Source organism: Hyla sarda, chromosome 5 (assembly GCF_029499605.1).
Source record: "Hyla sarda isolate aHylSar1 chromosome 5, aHylSar1.hap1, whole genome shotgun sequence".
Classification (NCBI taxonomy): Eukaryota; Metazoa; Chordata; class Amphibia; order Anura; family Hylidae; genus Hyla; species Hyla sarda.
In genome coordinates, this window is record NC_079193.1 from 32,852,177 (window position 1) to 32,876,892 (window position 24,716).

Below are 24,716 nucleotides of genomic sequence, written 5' to 3' on the forward strand. Positions count from 1 at the left end.
ACTGGAGGTAGCCAAGAGGATATCTCCAGAGTGAAGTCCTTGCTGATGAGGTGTCAGTACGATAGGCACGCATCTTTGGTTTTTGAGAGGGATTTCGGGAAGTACCGCTCGCCCGACCCTTACAGAAACTGTAAGATGTCAGTGAGTAGTAAAGTCATTTCAGGACTGATTGATAGTACGGGATCTCTGAATCGGTCCAGATCAGGGATCTTGGAGATCGTCAGATCCTTCTACTCTCACCTCTTGGGAAGGAAGGATCTGGATCGGGATGTGATGTCGGGTTTCCTGGCTGAAACCATTCCTGAGCCAGGGGTAGACCCCTCTCTTGGCGTTTTGGCAGAAGAGATCAGGGAAGAGGAAGTGAGACTGGCGATCGAGGGGCTTGCCCCCAAGAAGTCGCCAGGTCCGGATGGCTTAACATCTGAGTGGTACAGGACCTTTAAGGAGTCTTTAGCTCCCCTCTTGACTGAGGTATTCAATGAGTGTCTCTCCTCGGGCACTCTGCCAAAGTCAATGAGGAGGTCAGCCCTGATTCTTCTCTCAAAGGGTAAAGATCCCAGCCGTATTGAGAATTGGAGACCCATAGCTCTTCTCAATACGGACAGGAAGCTTCTGGCCAAGATACTGTTTAATCGGCTGGTGAAGTTTGCACCCCGGCTCCTTTCGGAGGCCCAGCACTGCACTGTTCCAGGCCGAAGCACCTTAAGTGCTGTCCTTAGTGTCAGGGAGGCAGTGGAGCGGAGTAGTGCGGGTTTCTGGAAGGGGTACTTGCTGTCCTTGGATCAGGCCAAAGCATTTGATCGGGTGAACCACGAGTACCTCTGGTCCGTCCTCCTGAGATATGGCTTACCGAGTACTTTTGTTAATTGGCTTAAGATCTTGTATGCAGGGGCAGAGAGTTTCCCACTGGTGAACGGGTGGTCTGGCCACTCTTTTGGAGTGGGGTCTGGAGTCCGTCAGGGTTGTCCTTTGAGCCCGCTGTTATATGTGTTCGCGATCGATCCCTTCCTTAGGAGGGTGAGTTGCGGACCGTTGGTGGGAGTCGGGATGAGTTTGGCGGAGCCGGGGGCCATCCAGGGGGTAGTGGCGTACGCCGACGATGTCACTATTTTCGTCTCCTCAAGAGAGGGGGTTGATGTGGTGATGTCGGAGGTGGAACGCTACTCGGAGGCATCCGGGTCTAAGATCAACCGGGATAAGTGTGAGAGTCTCTGGCTGGGAGGGGGGGATCCCACGTTTGATCTCCCAGACACCCTTCCAGGGCCCCAAGAATCAGCAAAAGTCTTAGGCATCACATTTGGCCAGGATGATTATCCCACCAAAAACTGGGATGGTAAGCTCCAGGATGCCACTCAGAGGGTGAACCAGTGGAAGGGTTGGTCTTTGACCCTCAGGGAAAGGGTACACCTGATCAAATCGTACCTGCTCCCCTTGTTTATCTATCTGGGCAGCGTATGTATCTTGCCAGAGGCTTACTACACTAGGATCTACAGCCTGTTTTTTCAACTGTTATGGGGGAACAGGATGAACCTAGTCAAGAGGGAGGTTACGTACCGCACGAGGAGACTAGGGGGTTTATCTATGGTAAACCCTGTGGTGTTCTTAACAAACACCTTTTTAAAAGCTAACATCTCAAACCTCTGGTCAGAGAGGGCTCCTCCGTGGGTACTCTCCTGCAGGGAATGGTTTCGGCCTTTCTTCCAGGAATGGGAGACAGGAGGGCAAGTGAAGGACCTCCGTACGCCCCATGGATATCTTCCGGCTTACGCTACCCCGACTCTGAAGGCGATACGTCGGTGGGGTCTGGGAGTGTGGGAGATCAGGACCCAGTCAAGGCAGTTCCTTGACAAACGGGTTCTGTTGACCCACTTCCAGAAGCCTCTGGCACTCAGGGACTGCCCAGGTCGGGATCTGAGGGTGGGGTTGTACCTTTTAAACATGAAAAGGATCCCCCAGAAGTTTTGGGACTTGGCCTGGCGCTGCTTTCAGGGGAAGCTATATGTAAGGGACAACCTGAAGTGCAGGAACTCTGATGACCGGGGATGTCCCCGAGAAGAGTGTGGGGACACGCTGGAAAGCATGGACCATTTCCTGCTTCATTGTCCCTTTAATATAGGGGTTTACAACCGGGTGGGCGCTTCCATCGGCTGGAGTCAACTTGCCGGCCTTACCTATCCGGAGTGGGCTTATGGGGCATTCAGGACACTGGGTGGCCGAGACCGGGGCACTTTATTCTTAGTTAGTTTAGTGGTTAGGTACTACACGTGGAATGCACGGTGTTTAGTGTCGACCCAGCAGAAAATCCTCTCCGAGGTGGAGGTCTGTAGGAATATCACCGGTGACCTCGGGAAGATCAGGTCTTTGGAGTATGGCAGTCTTGGTACCAGTAGGGCTTCTCTCCTGTGGAGAGGGTTTTCTTTTGATGTGCCCTAGGTACTAGATCTTTTGGGTAGAGTACCTTTATTTTGGATAGGGGAAGTGTGATAGGGATAGAGATAGGGTGAGAGTAGGGTTAGCTTTAATGGAGGGATAGAATTAGGGAGAATTGTAGGGGGAGTTAGGAAAAGAGTTAAAAATTATTTTGGTGTATCAAGTCTGCCATCCTTCTTTCTGGTGGTGGGCTAATGCATGTGCACGCTAGCTTTTTTGTTTTGTTTTAAGCTGATATGGCATGAAGGGCTTACAGGCGACCAAACTTGGGCCTAAAGTGGGTTGTGGTTCAGTGTCTGTTAGTTAGTATGTATAAGTTTGTGTATAAGTTGGTTGGGTGGAGTGCTAGGTGGGGAGGGTGTATTTGTGGGTGGTGGTGTGTTTTCGTGTTTTTGGGGGACCTGACATGGGTCAGTTAAGGACAGAACTTTGTAAACTGTAGAGGAACGGTATGGACTCTGACCCATGTGCAGGAGGGGTGGTGTGGGTGAGGGCACAGTTCTAGTGTAGGGATTTCCTGTATTTTTTTATTTTTTATTTTTTTTGTAGGTTTCTGTAAATAGGGTGCATATATTTATGTTTATATACTATAATTTATTAATTTCTATTAGTGATTTTGTATCTATTTGGTTTTGTATCTACATCGTTTTATATTGTCTCATATTATAGTTATGGCAGTCGGACCAGTTGTTGTGTTATGTGTTTTTGTTTATTTATTTATATTTTTAATTTTTATATTTTTAATTTATTTATTTTCCCCTTTTGTTTTGTTTCCCGAGTATGGATGGTTTTGAGTCACAGCCGGGTAGTGCTAATTTTATGTTTATGTTTAAGCCAAGTTGTGCTGTTTATTTTTATTTATTTATTTCTTTATTTTTATAATTATTATTTATTTATTTATTTATTTTTTATTTTTTACCCCCCCCCCCCCCCCCCCGAGTATGGATGGTTTGAGTTACAGCCAGGTAGTGCTAATTTTATGTTTATGTTTAAGCCAAGTTGTGCTGTTTTTATGTTCATTTTTGGTATGTGTGTCAGTGTGTTTTTGTTTGTTTGTTTTCTTTTTGCTTTGTAAAGCTGGGCTGGCCGGTTAGGCAGGGTTTTGTTTTTGATTTATATTATAGCTGGTTAAGCTTGTTTTTTGTTGTATTGGATAAGTTTTGTATTTTTATAATAAAAAGAGTGTCAGCAGAGTGCACTGTGGTCAGACTGAAAGGAAGATCAAAAAGAAAAGAACTTCCTCTATAGTATACAGCAGCTGGTGAGTACTGGAAGGGTTAAGATATTTAAATAGAAGTAATTTACATATCTGTTTAACTTTCTGGCACCAGTTGATTAAAAACATTTTTTTCTAGGGGAGTACCCCTTAAAAGCAGGACAACCCCTTTAAAGTGAATCTTCATGGTTTTATTCAACAATGAAGTTCTGACCTCTTTAAAATTTTAAGTCTTTTTTTTTTTTTTTTTTTTTAGTAATGGTTTTCACAGTGGACATTCAGCAGCAAAGGAGCAAGAGGTGAAAATATGCAGAACGGAAAGCTTTGGAAAAAGAAGCTGATGGCGATTCTCACATAAAATCTATAACCATGTCCTCTCCAATTGTAGCCGAACCAGCTGAAAACATTTCTCCTGCAGAGCCTTTATACCTCCATTTCTCTGACCCCCTGGTGCACCGCACTTTACTTTACAGGGAATGAGGGAACAGATTTAGAATATAGGTCAACATTTCCCCGTTTCATTATGTTACTAAAGAAAGACAGAAAAACCCTTCCTGGATCAGGAGCCTCGCCATTGTTTGCATTCACTTAAAAAGAGTTCGTAATGCTTAAAAAAGAAATTATCTGGACAGGGCCGGATCTTAGAATGGGAGGGAAGCAGAGCTGGTGCAAAAGCTTTCTCTGGGCCCAAAATGTAGCCACTGAGTCCTGATGAGCTGAATATAAGCAGTGATACTTTCAATAGGAAATTGTTTTCTAGGATTTGCCCTTTTGCATCTAGTGATCAATGTGTTTGCATCCAGCAATAATGCAGTGATTTCAGTGATCAACCTATTAGCATGCAGCGATCATTTCAGAGATCAACCTATTAGAATGCAGCGATCATCCCAGTGATCAACCTATTAGAATGCAGCGATCATCCCAGTGATCAACCTATTAGCATGCAGCAATCATCTCAGTGATCAACCTATTAGAATGCAGCGATCATCCCAGTGATCAACCTATTAGCATGCAGCAATCATCTCAGTGATCAACCTATTAGCATGCAGCAATCATCTCAGTGATCAACCTATTAGCATGCAGCGATCATCCCAGTGATCAACCTATTAGCATGCAGCGATCATCTCAGTGATCAACCTATTAGCATGCAGCGATCATCTCAGAGATCAACCTATTAGCATGCAGCAATCATCTCAGTGATCAACCTATTAGCATGCAGCAATCATCTCAGTGATCAACCTATTAGCATGCAGCAATCATCTCAGTGATCAACCTATTAGCATGCAGCAATCATCTCAGTGATCAACCTATTAGCATGCAGCAATCATCTCAGTGATCAACCTATTAGCATGCAGCGATCATCTCAGAGATCAACCTATTAGCATGCAGCGATCATCCCAGTTATCAACCTATTAGCATGCAGCGATCAACCTATTAGCATGCAGCGATCCACCTATTAGCATGCAGCGATCATCCCAGTGATCTACCTATTAGCATGCAGCGATCATCTCAGAGATCAACCTATTAGCATGCAGCGATAAACCTATTAGCATGCAGCGATCATCTCAGTGATCAACCTATTAGCATGCAGCGATCATCTCAGAGATCAACCTATTAGCATGCAGCAATCATCTCAGTGATCAACCTATTAGCATGCAGCAATCATCTCAGTGATCAACCTATTAGCATGCAGCAATCATCTCAGTGATCAACCTATTAGCGTGCAGCGATCATCTCAGTGATCAACCTATTAGCATGCAGCGATCATCTCAGAGATCAACCTATTAGCATGCAGCGATCATCTCAGTGATCAACCTATTAGCAAGCAGCAATCATCTCAGTGATCAACCTATTAGCATGCAGCGATCATCTCAGTGATCAACCTATTAGCATGCAGCGATCATCTCAGAGATCAACCTATTAGCATGCAGCGATCATCTCAGTGATCAACCTATTAGCAAGCAGCAATCATCTCAGTGATCAACCTATTAGCATGCAGCGATCATCTCAGTGATCAACCTATTAGCATGCAGCGATCATCCCAGTTATCAACCTATTAGCATGCAGCAATCATCTCAGTGATCAACCTATTAGCATGCAGCGATAAACCTATTAGCATGCAGCGATCATCTCAGTGATCAACCTATTAGCATGCAGCAATCATCTCAGTGATCAACCTATTAGCATGCAGCGATAAACCTATTAGCATGCAGCGATCATCTCAGTAATCAACCTATTAGCATGCAGCGATCATCCCAGTTATCAACCTATTAGCATGCAGCGATCAACCTATTAGCATGCAGCGATCATCTCAGTAATCAACCCATTAGCATGCAGCGATCATCTCAGAGATCAACCTATTAGCATGCAGCGATAAACCCATTAGCATGCAGCGATCATCTCAGTGATCAACCTATTAGCATGCAGCGATCATCTCAGAGATCAACCTATTAGCATGCAGCAATCATCTCAGTGATCAACCTATTAGCATGCAGCAATCATCTCAGTGATCAACCTATTAGCATGCAGCAATCATCTCAGTGATCAACCTATTAGCGTGCAGCGATCATCTCAGTGATCAACCTATTAGCATGCAGCGATCATCTCAGAGTTCAACCTATTAGCATGCAGCGATCATCTCAGTAATCAACCTATTAGCAAGCAGCAATCATCTCAGTGATCAACCTATTAGCATGCAGCGATCATCTCAGTGATCAACCTATTAGCATGCAGCAATCATCTCAGTGATCAACCTATTAGCATGCAGCGATCATCTCAGAGATCAACCTATTAGCATACAGCGATCATCCCAGTGATCAATCTATCAGCATACAGCGATCATCTCAGTGATCAACCTATTAGCATGCAGCGATCATCTCAGCAATTGACCTATTAATCACTTCATGCTAATAGGTTGATCACTTGGATGATCACTGTGTTCTTATAGGTTGATCACTGATATGATCGCAGCATGCTAATAGGTTGATCACTGAGATGATTGCTGCATGCTAATAGGTTGATCACTGAGATGATTGCTGCATGCTAATAGGTTGATCACTGAGATGATCGCTGCATGCTAATAGGTTGATCACTGAGATGATCGCTGCATGCTAATAGGTTGATCACTGAGATGATCGCTGCATGCTAATAGGTTGATCACTGAGATGATCGCTGCATGCTAATAGGTTGATCACTGAGATGATCGCTGCATGCTAATAGGCTGATCACTGAGATGATCGCTGCATGCTAATAGGGTGATCACTGAGATGATCGCTGCATGCTAAAAGGTTGATCACTGAGATGATCGCTGCATGCTAATAGGTTGATCACTGAGATGATCGCTGCATGCTAATAGGTTGATCACTGAGATGATCGCTGCATGCTAATAGGCTGATCACTGAGATGATCGCTGCATGCTAATAGGTTGATCACTGAGATGATTGCTGCATGCTAATAGGTTGATTACTGGGATAATAGCTGTAAGCTAATAGGTTGATCACTGAGATGAGCGCTGCATGCTAATAGGTTGATCACTGAGATGATCGCTGCATGCTAATAGGTTGATCACTGAGATGATTGCTGCATGCTAATAGGTTGATTACTGGGATAATAGCTGTAAGCTAATAGGTTGATCACTGAGATGATCGCTGCATTCTAATAGGTTGATTACTGGGATAATAGCTGTAAGCTAATAGGTTGATCACTGAGATGATCGCTGCATGCTAATAGGTTGATTACTGGGATAATAGCTGTAAGCTAATAGGTTGATCACTGAGATGATCGCTGCATTCTAATAGGTTGATCACTGAGATAATAGCTGTAAGCTAATTAGCAGGAAGCAATCATCCCAGTGATCAACCTATTAGCATGCATTGATCCACTCGCCTGCTCAGTGCAGGGACTAGAGACCCTGAGTTGTGTCACTGCAGATGCCCAGATAAATATTCATGGAGGAGATGCTGATAACATTAATGTTAAACAAAAACAACGCAGTGGAGAGTATTATTTAAGGTCCATTGTTAATCATGTCCCCTGCCCTGTTAGCCCATAGCAAACGGTTAGATTCTTCCAACCTGCTGTCAATTTCCCTTTAGGACTCTGTTTTGTTCAGATTTGTCTCATTTGAAGAAGGGGGCGGTCCTATTCAAAGATTGACAGCTATCTGTGAATAGGTGAATATAGAGAGAAAGAGCCGGCAATCACGCAGTAGAATCGCCCACTTGACTACTTAGCTTATTTTGGAAATAACTACTTTTGGGGTTATCCAGGAAAAAACATATATATAAATCAACTGGCTCTGGAAAGTTAAACAGATTTGTAAATTACTTCCATTAAAAAATCTTAATCCTATCAATACTTATGAGCTGCTGAAGTTGAGTTGTTCTTTTCTAAGTGCTCTCTGATGACACGTGTCTCGGGAACCGCCCAGTTTAGAAGCAAATCCCCATAGCAAACCTTTTCTACTCTGTGCAGTTCCCGAGACAAGTAGAGAGCACTGTTGCCAGACAGAAAACAACAACTCAACTTCAGCAGCTGATAATTATTGAAAGGATTAAGATTTTTTAACAGAAGTAATTTACAAATCTGTTTAACTTTCTCGAGCCAGTTGATTATATATATAAAGTTTTTTCCTGGAATACCCCTTTAAGTTTTTTGGGAACTTTCCCTGTAAAACTATAAACCATTCTGCTTAGCTCCTCCTGCTGTATAACAAGATACCTACAGATTTAACTGCATTTTAATCTGACAGGTTTCCTTTAAAGGCTTTTTTTTTTTTTACAAAACCCCACAATAAAAAGTGCCGGTTGGCGCGGTGCCTAATTGATTTATAAATACAGGGAAATGCAATCTGGCGTAGTGAAGGATAAAGTGACAAATATGTCAGTACGTGATTGCGTTATTTCTTCAATCTGTCCTGTACTAATAAAATTCCATTAAAAAACTCTGCGATCAGAGCTGCCATCCATGCCCACCAATCTGTCCCGGTACGTGCACGCGGCAAACACCAGCGACCATGCACGCTGCCCACCTGGCCCATTTAATGAAGTACGGCAAGTGATGGAGAAGGTTAAATGTGTAGTAGGAATATCGAGTGATCTCGGTCACAGTCCACACCACCAGGAAGAGAAGGACGCTCTGTTCATTCTGGATCTGAGAAAACATCAAGGAACATAAAGCGTCATCTAGAAGTGTAATAATACAGCGGCCGCACATAAATCACATCACAGAAAACCGGAGAAATGACTGACAAAACGACTGCAGTCTGAACAGTTTTATGGATGGTCTGGACATATGGCGCTCATGGAGAGTACAGATAGTGGTTACAGCAGCGTCTCCAAACCAGCGTGCCTCCAGCTGTTGCTAAACTACAACTCCCAGCATGCCCGGACAGCCTTTGTGTATCATTTGAATAAAATGATGCACAAAAAAATCCAATGGAAAAAATAAATAAATACATCTAAAAAAATAAAAAATAAAATTCCACCAACATCAAAAACAAAAAATAAAAAAACACAAATAAAAGTACAAGGCAGAAAATGTCACTACTGCAGCACCTGCTACTCAGTATTGGTCCCATTGGAACTGCAGAGTTACACTATAAGTCTATGTTCACCTAGCATAAAACCAAAACAAAAAAAACGCCCATAAAATAGGTATAAAAGCATTAAAAAAAATTTTTAATCTAATAATGTTTTATAGTAAAGTCTATGAAAAAAAGCTGAACAATGATTGCAATGAGGGGCATTTTTCCATAGACTTTAAAGGGGTATTCCAGGCAAAAACTTTTTTATATATATATATATATATATATATATATATATATATATATATATCAACTGGCTCCGGAAAGTTAAACAGATTTGTAAATTACTTCTATTAAAAAATCTTAATCCTTCCAATAGTTATTAGCTTCTGAAGTTGAGTTGCTGTTTTCTGTCTAACTGCTCTCTGATGACTCACGTCCCGGGAGCTGTCCAGCTCCTATGGGGATATTCTCCCATCATGCACAGCTCCCGGGACGTGACATCATCATTGAGCAGTTAGACAGAAAACTTCAGAAGCTAATAACTATTGGAAGGATTAAGATTTTTTAATAGAAGTAATTTACAAATCTGTTTAACTTTCCGGAGCCAGTTGATATATACAAAAAAGTTTTTGCCTGGAATACCCCTTTAATATAACACATTAGGGTGTGATTGCTTACACTGTGTTTTGTCGTTTGCGTTATAGTACCTTATAATACCTTAACAACAATACCTCGAAATCCATATTTTATAATATAAGTCAAGGGGAAACAGATACAGGTGATCGCGGTGATGCCCTGTATTAACCCTTCAGACGCGGCGATCAAAGCTGACCACCGCGTCTGAAGCGAAAATAACACTAACCCGGCTGTTTGATCGGGCTGTTCGGGACCGCCACGGTGAAATCGCGGCATCCCAAACAGCTTACAGGACACCGGGAGGGACCTTACCTGCCTCCTCGGTGTCTGCTCCGTGCCGGGATCCCCTGCATGGCCGGAGCTCTCCTTTGTAGTCATCACGTAGTCGCGCACGTCATGGCGGCGACGGAGAGCGAGGATACCGGGCAGCAGAGACGTTCCGGAGCGACGAGGACACCCTGGGGACGCAGCGACAGGAATGGAGGGCGACATCCAGGGCAGCGGTGATGAGTGGTGACGGGTCCGGAGTGGCGGGGACACGTGAGTATTACCTTCTAGACCAGTGGTCTTCAACCTGCGGACCTCCAGATGTTGCAAAACTACAACTCCCAGCATGCCCGGACAGCCAACGGCTGTCCGGGCATGCTGGGAGTTGTAGTTTTGCAACATCTGAAGGTCCGCAGGTTGAAGATCACTGTCCTATACTTCACATTGTATTTGGTTCAGAATCTTTATTTTCGAGATTTTTATCCTATAAAATTAGGTGCGTCTTATATGACGAAAAATACGTTACATAAGAGCAATAAAACTGCAGTGTGAATCCAGCCTTATTAGTTTAAAAAAAAATTATGATAAATTGCTGGTTTTTATAGCTATTGCATGGCCTTTTTTTCGTTGTTGTTTTTCATTTTTATTTTTATTTTATTTTACAGTGTGTGAACGTAGCCTAAACCCCATTTAATCAGCATTAAAGAGTACCTGTCAGGATCATGTTAAATTTTATAATCCTCCCAGTTCACTGCCCCCATCATGATAAACCACCTCCTGCCTTTATTTTTATTATTTTTTAGTTTTCTACCTTGATATTGCTCTGTATTTTCTGCTCAGTCTCAGTCCGATTCACAGACTGGGAAGGGGCGTTCCCCAGCAGGCGTGACATCATCTGAAGCCATACAGGGGAGAACTTCCTCCCTCACTCTGCTACACATAGCCCAGAGCAGTTCAGTGTGAGATGAGCTATGATGGCCTAAGGCTGCACACACCCCTCTCAGCACTCCTGACTGCATTTCCTGATTTTGGACTTCTGCCAGGCCAGCAGGAGTCCAAAGTCTGTAAGAGATAGGGGGGTGGGGGGGGGGATGTGCTCTGAACAAGTAGGGTGACACCTAGTGGCAGCTTTTTTTTAAGCACAAATAAAACCTAGAAAACTTCATTTTTTTTAAAAACAAAGTACATTAGAAAGATTTTTTTTTCCCTCGGACTCCCCTGGCGGACGTCAGTCTGGGCAGTGTTCACCCCCTCCTAACACTTCCGACATGGCTACTACCTGATGTTGGCATACCGTGTTCGGGGGTCTGGCCTGTAAACCTTCATTTGCTCTTACACCCTGTCTTCTCTCTCCCCCTTTCTCATTACTGACCCTCTTCTTTCTTCTCTTTTTCTTTCACTTCTGCACACCCCGCTCCGTTTCTAACTATACTCGGCTCATAATGGGGCCCTACGGGACTATAAGTGATACTGGATGGATTTTAGATTCCACACGGGCTGTCCAACCCACCCATCGATCCGGAGCTATTCATGTTTGTTGTTACTACATTACTTTTACTGAGATTTTGCTGTATTTGCTGTTGTAGTGGACACTCGGTGTCCATTTTGGCACATGTATACTTGTTCCTCTGAAAAATATCCAATAAAAATTATACTATAAAAAAAAAAAAAGGAATAAATAAGAATAGAAAGATTTTTTTTATTTACCATACATAGTGCAATAGCAAAAAATGTGTTTTAATGACAGTGCCCATTTAAAGGGGTACTCCAGTGGAAAACATTTTTACATCGACTTGTAAATTACTTAAATTACTATTTAAAAATCTTAATCCTTCCACTATTTATAAGCTGCTGTATGCTCCAGAGGAAGTTGTGTAGCTCTTTCCCGTCTGACCACAGTGCTCTCTGCTGACACCTTTGTCCATGGCAGGAACTGTCCAGAGTAGGAGCAAATCCCCATAGAAAACCTATCCTGCTCTGGACAGTTCCTGACATGGACAGAGGTGTCAGTAGAGAGCACTGTGGTCAGACAGAAAGGAAATTCAAAAAGAAAAGAACTTCCTGTGGAGCACACAGCAGCTGATAAATAATGGAAGGATTAAGATTTTTAAATGGAAATAATTCAAAAATCTGTATAACTTTCTGGCACCAGTTGATTTAAAATTAAATTGTTTCCCATTGAAGTACCACATTAATGTGTAATATTTTTTTTTTATAGATGGATAGATAGATGTGATATAGATAGATAGATAGATAGATAGATATGAGATAGATAGATAGATAGATAGATAGGAAATAGATATGAGATAGATAGATATGAGATAGATAGATAAATATGAGATAGATATGAGATAGAGAGATAGATAGATATTTATTAGATATGAGATAGATTGATAGATAGATAGATATGAGATAGATGGATATGAGATAGATAGATAGATATGAGATAGATAGATATGAGATAGATATATAGGAGATAGATATATAGATATGAGATAGATATATAGATATGAGATAGATAGATAGATAGATATGAGATAGATAGATAGATAGATAGATATGAGATAGATAGATAGATAGATATGAGATAGATAGATATGAGATAGATATGAGATAGATATATAGATATGAGATAGATAGATAGATATGAGATAGATAGATGATAGATAGATATGAGATAGATAGATATGAGATAGATAGATAGATAGATAGATATGAGATAGATATATAGATATGAGATAGATATGAGATAGATATATAGATATGAGATAGATAGATAGATATGAGATAGATAGATAGATATGAGATAGATAGATATGAAATAGATAGATGATAGATAGATATGAGATAGATATGAGATAGATGGATATGACAATTCACATTGACAATGAACGGTGTAATGCTCCTATGTTTGGTAATACTGCCACCTAATGGTTATATTGCAATGTTGCAGCACAGAGCACCTGCAATTTTAATTTCTATTTCACTATTTTTGCAGATCTTTTATGTAATGGAACGACTGCTTTTTCTTTTGTCTGACTGAGCTAATAAAGATACAGTTGTTTTCTAAGCTTAAAGGACAATAAGAAGCTGTAAATCTTTTATTAAGCATTTGAAATGTTCTTGAGTGATTAAGCTTCATGCACATAAAACCAGCAAACTCCTTTATGGACAAGCTCACACACCGCAGTCATAGGGAGTTAGTTTTTCGTGTTTTTTTTATTTTTATTTTTTGCCAAATCGGCAATGCCTGTACCAAATTAAGATGAAGAAGTAAAAGTTAGCGCAAACCAATGAGGTCATCAGACACATCTACAGAGCTATGCATAGGACTCCACACATTTCTGCTTCCTTGGTCATTTAATTAATTCAGTCATTTTATTTATTTTTTATTTATTTTATTTATCTTATTAAACTTTATTAATCTTAATTTGACTATTTTTAAAAGCTTAAAGGGGTACTCCCGTGGAAAACTTTTTTATTTATTTATTTTTTTTTTTTATCAAATGGTTCTAGAAAGTTAAACAGATTTTTAAATTACTTCTATTAAAAAATCTTAATCCTTCCAGTACTTTTTAGCGGCTTTATACTACAGAAGAAATGCTTTTCCCTTTGGATTTCTCTTCTGTCACGACCACAGTGCTCTCTGCTGTCCATTTTAGGAACTGTCCAGAGCAGGAGAAAATCCCCATAGCAAACATGTGTTGCTCTGGACAGTTCCTAAAATGGACAGCAGAGGTCAGCAGAGAGCACTGTGGTGGTGACATCAGAGAAATCCAAAAAGAAAAGCATTTCCTCTGTAGTATACAGCCCCTTAAAGGTACTGGAAGGATTAAGATTTTTTTAATAGAAGTAAATTACAAATCTGTATAACTTTCTGGCAGTTTTTCATGGGAGTACCCCTTTAATTTGAAGTTGGAACAGTTCACTGGGCATTCTGGGGGTTATAGTTCTGCAACAGCTGGAGAGCCATGCATTGAAGAGCATTGGTCTATTACAGTGTTTCCCAACCAGGATGCCTCCAGCTGTTGCAAAACTACAACTCCCAGCATGCCCGGACAGCCTTCGGCTGTCCGGGCATGCTGGGAGTTGTAGTTTTGCAACAGCTGGAGGTGCCCTGGCAGGGAAACACTGGTGTATTATATGACAGTGCGGCCCCATATAAATGAATGGTCAGCTCACAGTATATCTATTACAGTAGATTTGCTTTCCACATGCGAGAAGCTTTCTGCAGTCACCACAGAGACACATGGAAGGAGCCCAGGAGCTCACAGAATGAACTCCGCTTCATCTCCAGCAGCTTCGTCTGCACATATCTGCCGATCCGACAGGAGCAGCTCCAAGAACCACAAGCTTCAAAAACATCAAAAAAGTAACCTGAGCCCAATGCCGCCGGTGCCAACCCAACCCCAAGCATAAATCACAGTCGTGTTTATTTAGAAATCGTGAATCATACGAGGTAACATTCCACGGTCAAGACAGGTAGATGTAAGTTAAAGGGGTACTCCAGTGAAAAACTTTTTTTTTTTTTAATCAACTGGTGCCAGAAAGTTAAACAGATTTGTAAATTACTTCTCTTAAAAAATCTTAATCCTTCCAGTACTTATTAGCTGCTGAATACTACACTGGAAATTCTTTTCTTTTTGGAACACAGTGCTCTCTGCTGACATCACAAGCACAGTGCTCTCTGCTGACATCTCTGTCCATTTTAGGAACTGTCCAGAGTAGGAGAAAATCCCCATAGCAAACATATGCTGCTCTGGACAGTTCCTAAAATGGACAGATGTCAGCAGAGAGCACTGTGCTCATGATGTCAGCAGAGAGCTCTGTGTTTCAAAAAGGAAAGAATTTCCTCTGTAGTATTCAGCAGCTAATAAGTACTGGAAGGATTAAGATTTTTTTAATAGAAGTAATTTACAAATTTGTTTAAAGGGAACCAATCATCAGATTTTACCCTATATAACGCTTAGCAAAGCGTTATATAGGGTAAAATCTTTATTTTCACCATTCCCAGGGGACGCTGCTGCCCCAGGGATGGTGAAGATATGAAGTTATAAACTAGTCACCGCCGCCGCCGTAAGTAGTCACCTGGGCGGGGAGCTCTTCTCATCTACTCCTGTTCTTCAGCCGGCAGCGATGTCCCCTGCGCTTGATTGATGGGCCGCATCATCACTCTGCTCCGTCCGTTCAGTGAGCGGAACGATGACGCAGCCCATCAATCAAGCGGAGGGGGCGTCGCTGCCGGCCGAAGAACGAGAGTAGGTGAGAAGAGCTCCCCGCCCAGGTGACTACTTACCGCGGCAAAGGAATAGAGAGGGCGCTACCTAGCGCATTACCACTAAAAACCAGGGTGAACAGAGGTAATTACAATGCTCACCCAGAATGTTACACTCGCCAAGTGTAACAATGGAAAATAACTTGTATGTAAGTATGCCGGCAGCCGGTCCACCTTCAGAAAGATGCACAAGGAAAACAAGGAGCCTCCAAGGAGGTAGCGGACATCAGGAGGCGCTGGACACACTCAGAGGGTAAAATCAACTTTAATCACCCATCATGCAACGCGTTTCACAGATTATCTGCTTCATCAGGCATACTCAGGTGAGTAAAAGCATACTATATATAGGGAACTGGGTGGTTAGCCCTCCAGGTGAGCCAAGGAGGGCTAACCACCCAGTTCCCTATATATAGTATGCTTTTACTCACCTGAGTATGCCTGATGAAGCAGATAGTCTGTGAAACGCGTTGCATGATGGGTGATTAAAGTTGATTTTACCCTCCGAGTGTGTCCAGCGCCTCCTGATGTCCGCCACCTCCTTGGAGGCTCCTTGTTTTCCTTGTACTTACGGCGGCGGCTGTGACTAGTTTATAACTTCATATCTTCACCATCCCTGGGGGCAGGAGCATCCCCCGGGGATGGTGAGGACAACAATTTTACCCTATATAACGCATTGCCAAGCATTATATAGGGTAAAATCTGATGATTGGTTCCCTTTAACTTTCTGGCACCAGTTAATTTAAAAAAAAAAAAAAAAAGTTTTCCTCCAGAGTACCCCTTTAAAGGCTAGAATGGTGTTTCCCAACCAGGGTGTCTCCAGCAGCAGAAGAACTACAACTTCCAGCATGCACAGACAGCCAAAGGCTGCATTGGTCAATCCAGTATATATATATATATATATATATATATATATATATACATATATACACACACATACATATCTCACAACTAAGGCAGGGTTCACACTGTAGAATTTCAGGGCATAATTCTGCTTAGAAATTACGCCCGGACACATTGCTGTCAATGAGATCCCGATGCACAGTCCACAATATGGAATTTCAGTAGCAGAAACTCATTCTTTGAGTATCCATGTGTAAAAAAATTGGATAGAGAGATATGAGATATATAGATGATAGAGATATAGACAGATAGATAGAAATAAGATACCACAGTGCTCTCTGCTGACACCTCTGTCCATATCAGGAACTGTCCAGAGCAGCATATGTTTGCTATGGACAGTTCCTGACACGGACAGAGGTGTCAGCAGAGAGCGCTGTGGTCAGACAAAACAGAAATCCACAAGTTCCTCTGAAGCATACAGCAGCTGATAAGTAGTGGAAGGATTAAGATTTTTTAAGAGAAGTAATTTACAAATCTGTTTAACTTTCTAGCACCAGTTAATTTGAAAAATAATGTTTTCCACCGGATTACCCCTTTAAGGCCTATTTTCATTTTTTCCTCCTTCCCTTTTAAAATCCATAACTCTTATTTTTCCACCTACAGACCCATAGGAGGGCTTGTTTTTACGTGACCAATTGGACTTTGCAGTAAGAGCTTTCATTTTACATAAAATGTTCTGCGAAACAAAAATAATATTATTTGTGAGTAGAAATTTATAAGAAATCAGCAATTTTGCTAATTTTGGGGGGTTTGGTTTTTACGTAGTGCACTTTATGGTAAAAATGATACATTATCTTTATTCTGTGGGTCAATGTGATTCAAATGATACCCAATTTATATCGTTTTTCTATTACTGTACTACTTAAAAAAATGTAAGCTTTTTTTTTTTTTTATTATTATTAACAAAATTGGTATGCATACATTTGTCCTTTGACCCCCTATAACTTTTTTATTTTTGTATACAGGGATGTTTAAGGGCTCATTTTTTGTACAGTGATCTGTATTTTTTATCAGTACTATTTTTGTTTTGATGGGACATTTTGATCACTTTTTATTATTTTTTCTCTGATATATGATAAAAAAAATCAGTATTTTTGGTGTTTGATATTTTTCAAAAATTTTCCCTTTCAAGACAATAAACATTATATTTTAATAGTCTGGAAAATTACGCACGCGGCAATACCAAATATGTTATTTTTTATTTTACTTTTCTATGTAAAATGGGAAAATACGAGTGATTTGATTTATTTTTTAGGGTAAGGGGTTTTATATAATTTTACAAACATTTTTTAATTTTAAATTTTTGACTTTTTAAGTCCCCATGGGGGACTTTTATATGCAATCATTAGATTGCATTCACTGTACAATGCTATTCCTATGCATAGCATTACACAGTATGACTGGTGATCGACTGATATAGCCTGGCTAAGCCCAGGCTACATAATTAGATCAGCGATCGGCAGCAGGAGGCAGATAAGGGGACCGGGGGGGGTTCCATGAACTCCACTGAGCTACCAGCAAGCTTTACTTTTACTTCAGACACTGTAATCGGCAGTGATCATGGCGTCTAAAGGGTTAAATGGCCGGCGACAGCTGGATCTCCATTGCCAGTCATTAGCACTCAGTGTCTGGCTACTGATTGTAGCCGTCACTCACTGCTCTGAAGCTCCTACGCTCGCTTCAAATTCACTTAAGGATTCAGGGCGTACAGGTACGCCCTTTGTCCTTAAGTACCAGGATACAAGGGAATACCTGTACACCCTTTGTCCTGAAGTAATTTAAAATACAGATCTATTTTATTTCTATTTTACAAATGTATTTAACTATTCATTTTTCAATGTGTGAATTGTTTTTGTCTCTGTTTCACTGTTTTTTATTACGGTACATTTAATTTTGCTGTTAGCAAAAACTACTTTATTGTGTACACCCCAAAAATATATACCCCCTTCCCCGGCATGCCTTTGGAGCCTTAAAATGGAACTTTCACCTTTGTATGAGGTAAAGAGGATCAGGAACACTAGGAGCATTAGGAGATGTAAGAGAAGGTAATTTTACTAGACCGGAGCTGTCCCATTTACATGAATTGGAGAAGTTACCGGGCATTTTCTGTGACCTTTACAGAGGTCATGATACAGGGAGGGGGAGGCTGATCTTCTGCAACAGCTATTGTGTGTTATCTTTGTTATCTATACACTGGTGTCACCTTTCACTGCACTCCGGTTTAGGGTGAGAAGAAAGATCTTACTGCGAAGTGATCTGTACAGAACAGGAAACTTAGTTTTAGCCCTAATGTCCAGAATAAAAACTGCAAGATTTTAGGATTATTATGAAATATAGATAGCAAAATAAAATAAAAAACTATCAAACATTCTTACAAAATATGGTTACCATAAAAACCTGATTTAAACAACAGGTAATTTTCTTATGACACATTCTCTTTAAGGTTTTTAATAGATTGGGGAGGAACACACAATTACAATACATGAAACACAAGGCCATAAACAGGGGAGGGGGAATAAGTGAGCAATACCACCCTATTATAAGTCACAGGCCGGCTGGAAAGTAAAAATACCCGGTCGAGTCAGATATACTCTCTCCTAATCCACTATTCATCCTATGTAGACCGGACTACATCAAAGAGAGCAATTTTGGTATCAAGCATGGCTGTCAGGTTTTCCATAATCCGCACCTCCTGAACTGTAGAATAAAGAGCTGTCTGGGACAGAGAGGTTTAATTATTCAATTTCTTAGCAATTAAAGTGTCACTGTCATAAAAAAAAATTCTTGTGACATGTGTAGTATAGGTTGGGGTCCCAATGCTGGGACCTCCACTGATCAGAAGAATGAGTGGAGATACAGTGTGCATGTGATAGCTCCATCATAAGTCTATGAAGCAGCGTGTCACAAAGAGAGTCGGGACTGAAGCACGCTACCACTCGCTTATCCCATTTCATTCTTCTGATCTGTAGGGTTCTTAGCATTGAGACCCTGACCGGTAAAAACTTTTGACATGTCCCTGTGAGAATTCAAAAGTTTTTCTTAAATGACAGGGACACTTGTTGCAGTATGAGTGAGTATGACGTAACATTTGAATAATGTTTTACCTATCAGGAATGGGCATACATTCAGAGGATAGAAGAGGGCTTTAAAGGGGTACTCCATTGGCCATCGTTTGGAACTTAATGTTCTGAACGCGGTTTTCGCACTGCCGGGGTCAGCCATGTCCCCTCAATGCAAGTCTATGGGAGGGGCGTGAATATCATCACGCCCCCTCCTAAAGACTTGCATTAATGGGGCATGGACAACCCCGGCAGCGCGAAAACAGCGTTCGGAACATTTAGTTCTGAACGCTGGCTGGTAGAGTACCCCTTTAAGGCTCTCTCAGAAGGCATCTCTAGATATGTGCTACTGCTTACTGTCCCAAAGAGGAATTATGTGGGATCAGGTCCAAAAAATACAGGTCAAGTCACCATCAGCGGCACCACAAAGCCAACAGACTTGGGAATAGATTCATTAAGTCTGTGCAATAGAGTCGGAGTATAGATCCAAAAAAATATGAAAATATGGAAAACAAAAAGATGTTTTGGCCGCCCTACTCTAAAATTAATGGGAATCCTCTGAAGGCATATTATACGTATTATATGTAGATTTAAATGTTGGTAAGTATTCATGTGAATACTGTGTCTATACAGGGCAAAAACGTAACAAAGCTAGAACGCAGTTCAAGACATAGGACTCTCACTTCAGGTCAAAGACATAGGACTCTCACTTCAGGTCACAGACATGGGACCCTCACTTCAGGTCACAGACATGGGACCCTCACTTCAGATCACAGACATGGGACCCTCACTTCAGATCACAGACATAGGACCCTCACTTCAGGTCAAAGACATAGGACTCTCACTTCAGGTCAAAGACATAGGACTCTCACTTCAGGTCACAGACATGGGACCCTCACTTCAGATCACAGACATAGGACCCTCACTTCAGGTCAAAGACATAGGACTCTCACTTCAGGTCAAAGACATAGGACTCTCACTTCAGGTCAAAGACATAGGACTCTCACTTCAGGTCACAGACATGGGACCCTCACTTCAGATCACAGACATGGGACCCTCACTTCAGGTCACAGACATGGGACCCTCACTTCAGGTCAAAGACATAGGACTCTCACTTCAGGTCAAAGACATGGGACCCTCACTTTAGGTCACAGACATGGGACCCTCACTTCAGGTCACAGACATGGGACCCTCACTTCAGGTCAAAGACATAGGACCCTCACTTCAGGTCAAAGACATAGGACCCTCACTTCAGGTCAAAGACATAGGACTCTAACTTTAGGTCACAGACATAGGACCCTCACTTCAGGTCACAGACATGGGACCCTCACATCATGTCAAAGACATGGGACCCTCACTTCAGGTCAAAGACATAGGACCCTCACTTCAGGTCAAAGACATAGGACCATCACTTCAGGTCAAAGACATGGGACCCTCACATCAGGTCAAAGACATGGGACCCTCACTTCAGGTCAAAGACATGGGACCCTCACTTCAGGTCAAAGACATGGGACCCCTTCTTACAAGTTTTATGCCAGATAACATTTCTAATGGGAATAATCACCTGTTTAATGCTGTTCGTAATAAACCAAACCATGAAGATTCTGGAACTGACTTGGACCCAAGTTACTAGCACCGAAGTTCGCACTATTCCTAAAAAGGGAAAGACAGAAGTTATAAACTCAGATGCGAAAAGAACCCAAGAATAATTTTTATATATTTTTTTTTTGTTTCATCACAGGAAGAGAAGAAAGTAAAGAAATGGCAGTGTTGGATACATTATGTGATGGGCACCACTAGTGTCGGACTGACCCCATTGACTATAATGAGGTTCATCAGGTTTCAGTTATTTAACTGGATGAATGTGCCCACTAGAATGAAGTGAGGAAGCAGCGCCTGCGCTTTGCTATTCCAGAAGAGCGCTCACATGGGCACAGGCTCTCATGTCATTAGGATGTGAAAGTGAAGATTTATGCATATGCAGAATATGAGTGGGCATATGGGAGAATGGAGAAAGGAGGCAGGGAAGCTAAGAAAGCCGCCTCTACCTCAAAAACATTTTCTGAATCCACTCATTTGGCTCTAAATTACTGGTACATGCCCTCATCATCTCCTGCTTGAACTACTGCAACATCCTTCTCTGTGGCCTTCCATCAAACACTTTTGGTTCCCTTCAATCCATCCTTAACTCTGCTGCCCAACTAATTAACCTCTCCCCTCCCTTCTTTTCTGCCTCTTCTCTCTACCAATCCCCTCCCCATTTCGATTGTAAGCCCTCGTGGGCAGGGCCCTCTCTCCCTCAATACCAGTCTGCCATTTACTCTGTATCACGTTTACTGTGCCTGCATTTTTGTCATGTATTTTAACCCTTATCTAATGTAAAGTGCCCTATTAGTGAAGGCACTATATATATATAAATAAATAATAAAAACTTTCCAAAAGCACTGTACTGCTGTCTCGCCACAGGCTTCAAACATAGTATACTATGCTTTAAAGGGGGACCCCCGCGATCCCCCATGCAGCAGCCCGGCACCTCAGCAGCCTGGAGCTAAGATTTCTCCGAGGCTGGTGACGGGCGGTGCAGGGGATGGAGCATTGTGACGTCATGGCCCCGCCCCCCTGGTGACGTCACAACCGCCCCCTCAATGCAAGTCTATGGAAGGGGCGTCACTGAGCTGAGGTGCCGGGCTGCTGCAGGGGGAATCGTGGGGGGTCCCCAGCGGCGGGCCACCCGCGATCAGACATCTTATCCCCTATCCTTTGTATAAGGGATAAGATGTATAGGGGCGGAGTACCCCTTTAACTTTTTGGCACCAATGTTTTAGAAAAAAAAATTTGGAAAATTTTAAAATTTAGAAAAAAAATAGGCTTTAATAATTCTACTAAAGCCTATGTCTATGCTTGGTATATCTTTGGTATATACTTTAAATTCTATTACACCATAGGGTAAAGGTGTTTATCCAGTTATCCTCGGTTATTTAGCTGTGAACTTCACACACAGTCATTTTATTTTTCTATGTCTACACTCGGCTGAAGGCCAACGCCTGATGGGAATGGGATGTAATGTGTATGAGCATGCCAAGTATATTTTATATACATATTTCCTAACAGAAAGGGAGATACATAAACAATAATTATACAGTATATATTGTGATCGATAAATGCAAAAACTCACCAAGTGCGCAGTGAGCCAGCTGAAATAGAGAATAAGGTAATAATAGATTAGATACAATAGTCTACAGAGTATATAATATAAGGCACATACAGGAAAATGGTTGGAGGGGTTTTACTTCATATATAGTGATCCCTCAACTTACAATGGCCTCAACATACAATAGTTTCAACATACAATAGACCATTGTAAGTTGAAACCAGACTCAACATACATTGTACAGACAGTGCAGATCTGTGAAATGTGTCAATGGCTGGAAGAACCAACCAATCAGAATGGGCAATTTACTGGTAAAACCCCTGTATTACTGAAGTGTATGCACTGACTGGTGTCTGGTAGCGCCCCCTACAGTACAGGGAGGTATTACATGTTCTGTACTCTTTACCTGTATTACTGAAGTGTATGCACTGACTGGTGTCTGGTAGCGCCCCCTACAGTACAGGGAGGTATTACATGTTCTGTACTCTTTACCTGTATTACTGAAGTGTATGCACTGACTGTTGTCTGGTAGCGCCCCCCTACAATACAGGGAGGTATTACATGTTCTGTACTCTTTACCTGTATTACTGAAGCGTATGCACTGACTGGTGTCTGGTAGCGCCCCCTACAGTACAGGGAGGTATTACATGTTCTGTACACTTTACCTGTGTAGGGTTAGCTTCTCCTTTGGACACCAGGTAAGGGCGACTCCATGTTACTTTTTTAGGACACTGTGTACTGTACAGGACCCTGAAGAAGCTCCTGTCCTCTACATAGACCAGTGTTTCCAAAGCAGGGTGCCCCCAGCTGTTGCAAAACTACAACTCCCAGCATGCCCAGAAAGCCTTTGGCTGTCCGGGCATGCTGAGAGTTGTAGTTTTACAACAGCTGGAGGCTCCCTACTTAGAAAACACTGACATAGACAGCAGATCCCAGCAGATCTTTCTTACTTTTTTTATATAACTGTTTATTTTTATAAACAATTTTTCATTTTAACAGTAAGGGAATCAAAAAAGAAAAAACAGACATTGAAAACAAATAAAAAGAAAATATATCGGTATTATCTGAATCCGAACCAATAAATTGTTAGTCCTCTAATTGTATAATTCACTCAGATATGTCTTGTAATCATAACTTTCAGTTTCATGAACGTACATATCTAATTACAATAAGGAATAAGATTTGGCATATCACTATATGATACAGCAAGGTTACCACGTGATGATGCCTCTATATTAGTTATCTACTTATTTTTCTTTAATCCTCACTTTTTCCTATTTTTGGATGACATTTTGGGGCTTTAGAACCAATTACCAGGTTTCCATAGAGTTCTGATCTCAACATACGATGGTTTCAACATACAATGGTCGTCCTGGAACCAATTAATATTGTAACTTGAGGGACCACTGTGTATATATATATATATATATATATATATATATACATACACAGTATTATTTCTTATTTCTAGTTAGACTTCCACATTTCAATCAGCAAAAATAATTGACATGTCCTAGGAGGTGCTGTCCTCGTATTTTCACTGGTGCCCCCCACTTTAATAATAAGGCATTGGCCTACATATATAAATAATGTCATATTTTATGCCAAATTAGTGAAAGTAGGTAGATGTGCACCAATATTAATAAAAGGCGCAATTTTGACATTTTCACACTTGTTTAAACTTGAAAATGTCATAATAACAGGTAAGCAATACAATTAAATCACACATTCAGAATGAAAGGGAAAGAAAAATAATACAAAAAGTGTCAACAAAATGATAATTTTACAGCTAGGGTCATTACTGGTGCGGGGATACACATTTTGTATATATTTTTTAATTTTATAAAAATACATTTTTTCAACTTGAAATTCTTATTTTAATGTCTCCAAAAGCAATTTTGAGCTTTCAATATTTTTTTTTCCCTCCCAGTAGGGAACCTGTAATATAATCAAAGAAAATGTCATCTCACAGCTTCCTGGTGTTGACTCCAGTCTCGGAGGCATTTTTTAAAGTTCAGAAAATGCAGCAAAGAAATATTTTTGCAGCAGCTGGAACTTGTAAAATCCATATTAATTGTTTCAAATGTTTAAAAACATCAATTATCAAAGCCCATAAAGCCAAGTAAGGTGACGCAGACCTAGCACGTAGCCTGCAGCCAAAACATAAAAGACACTTGTCAACCCAATTGTTCGCATCATAATGTCATGTCCGAGGTAGGGATCAGTGCTGGCCTGAGCTTGCCCCAAACCACTGT

At 41.4% G+C, this 24,716-nt stretch overlaps 1 protein-coding gene across 4 annotated transcripts in view; it reads right to left on the reverse strand.

The window, feature by feature from the left end:
• Window positions 1–24,716, reverse strand: part of HACD1 (3-hydroxyacyl-CoA dehydratase 1) — an 86,118-nt gene that overhangs the window by 13,292 nt on the left and 48,110 nt on the right. For all 4 annotated transcript variants that reach the window (XM_056519193.1, XM_056519192.1, XM_056519195.1 and 1 more), the window contains exons 3-5: window positions 22,486–22,504; window positions 20,875–20,963; window positions 8,676–8,797 (exon numbers count right to left, since the gene is read on the reverse strand). In XM_056519193.1, coding sequence (XP_056375168.1) covers window positions 8,676–8,797; window positions 20,875–20,963; window positions 22,486–22,504 — 230 coding nt within the window. The remainder of the gene's footprint in view (window positions 1–8,675; window positions 8,798–20,874; window positions 20,964–22,485; window positions 22,505–24,716) is intronic.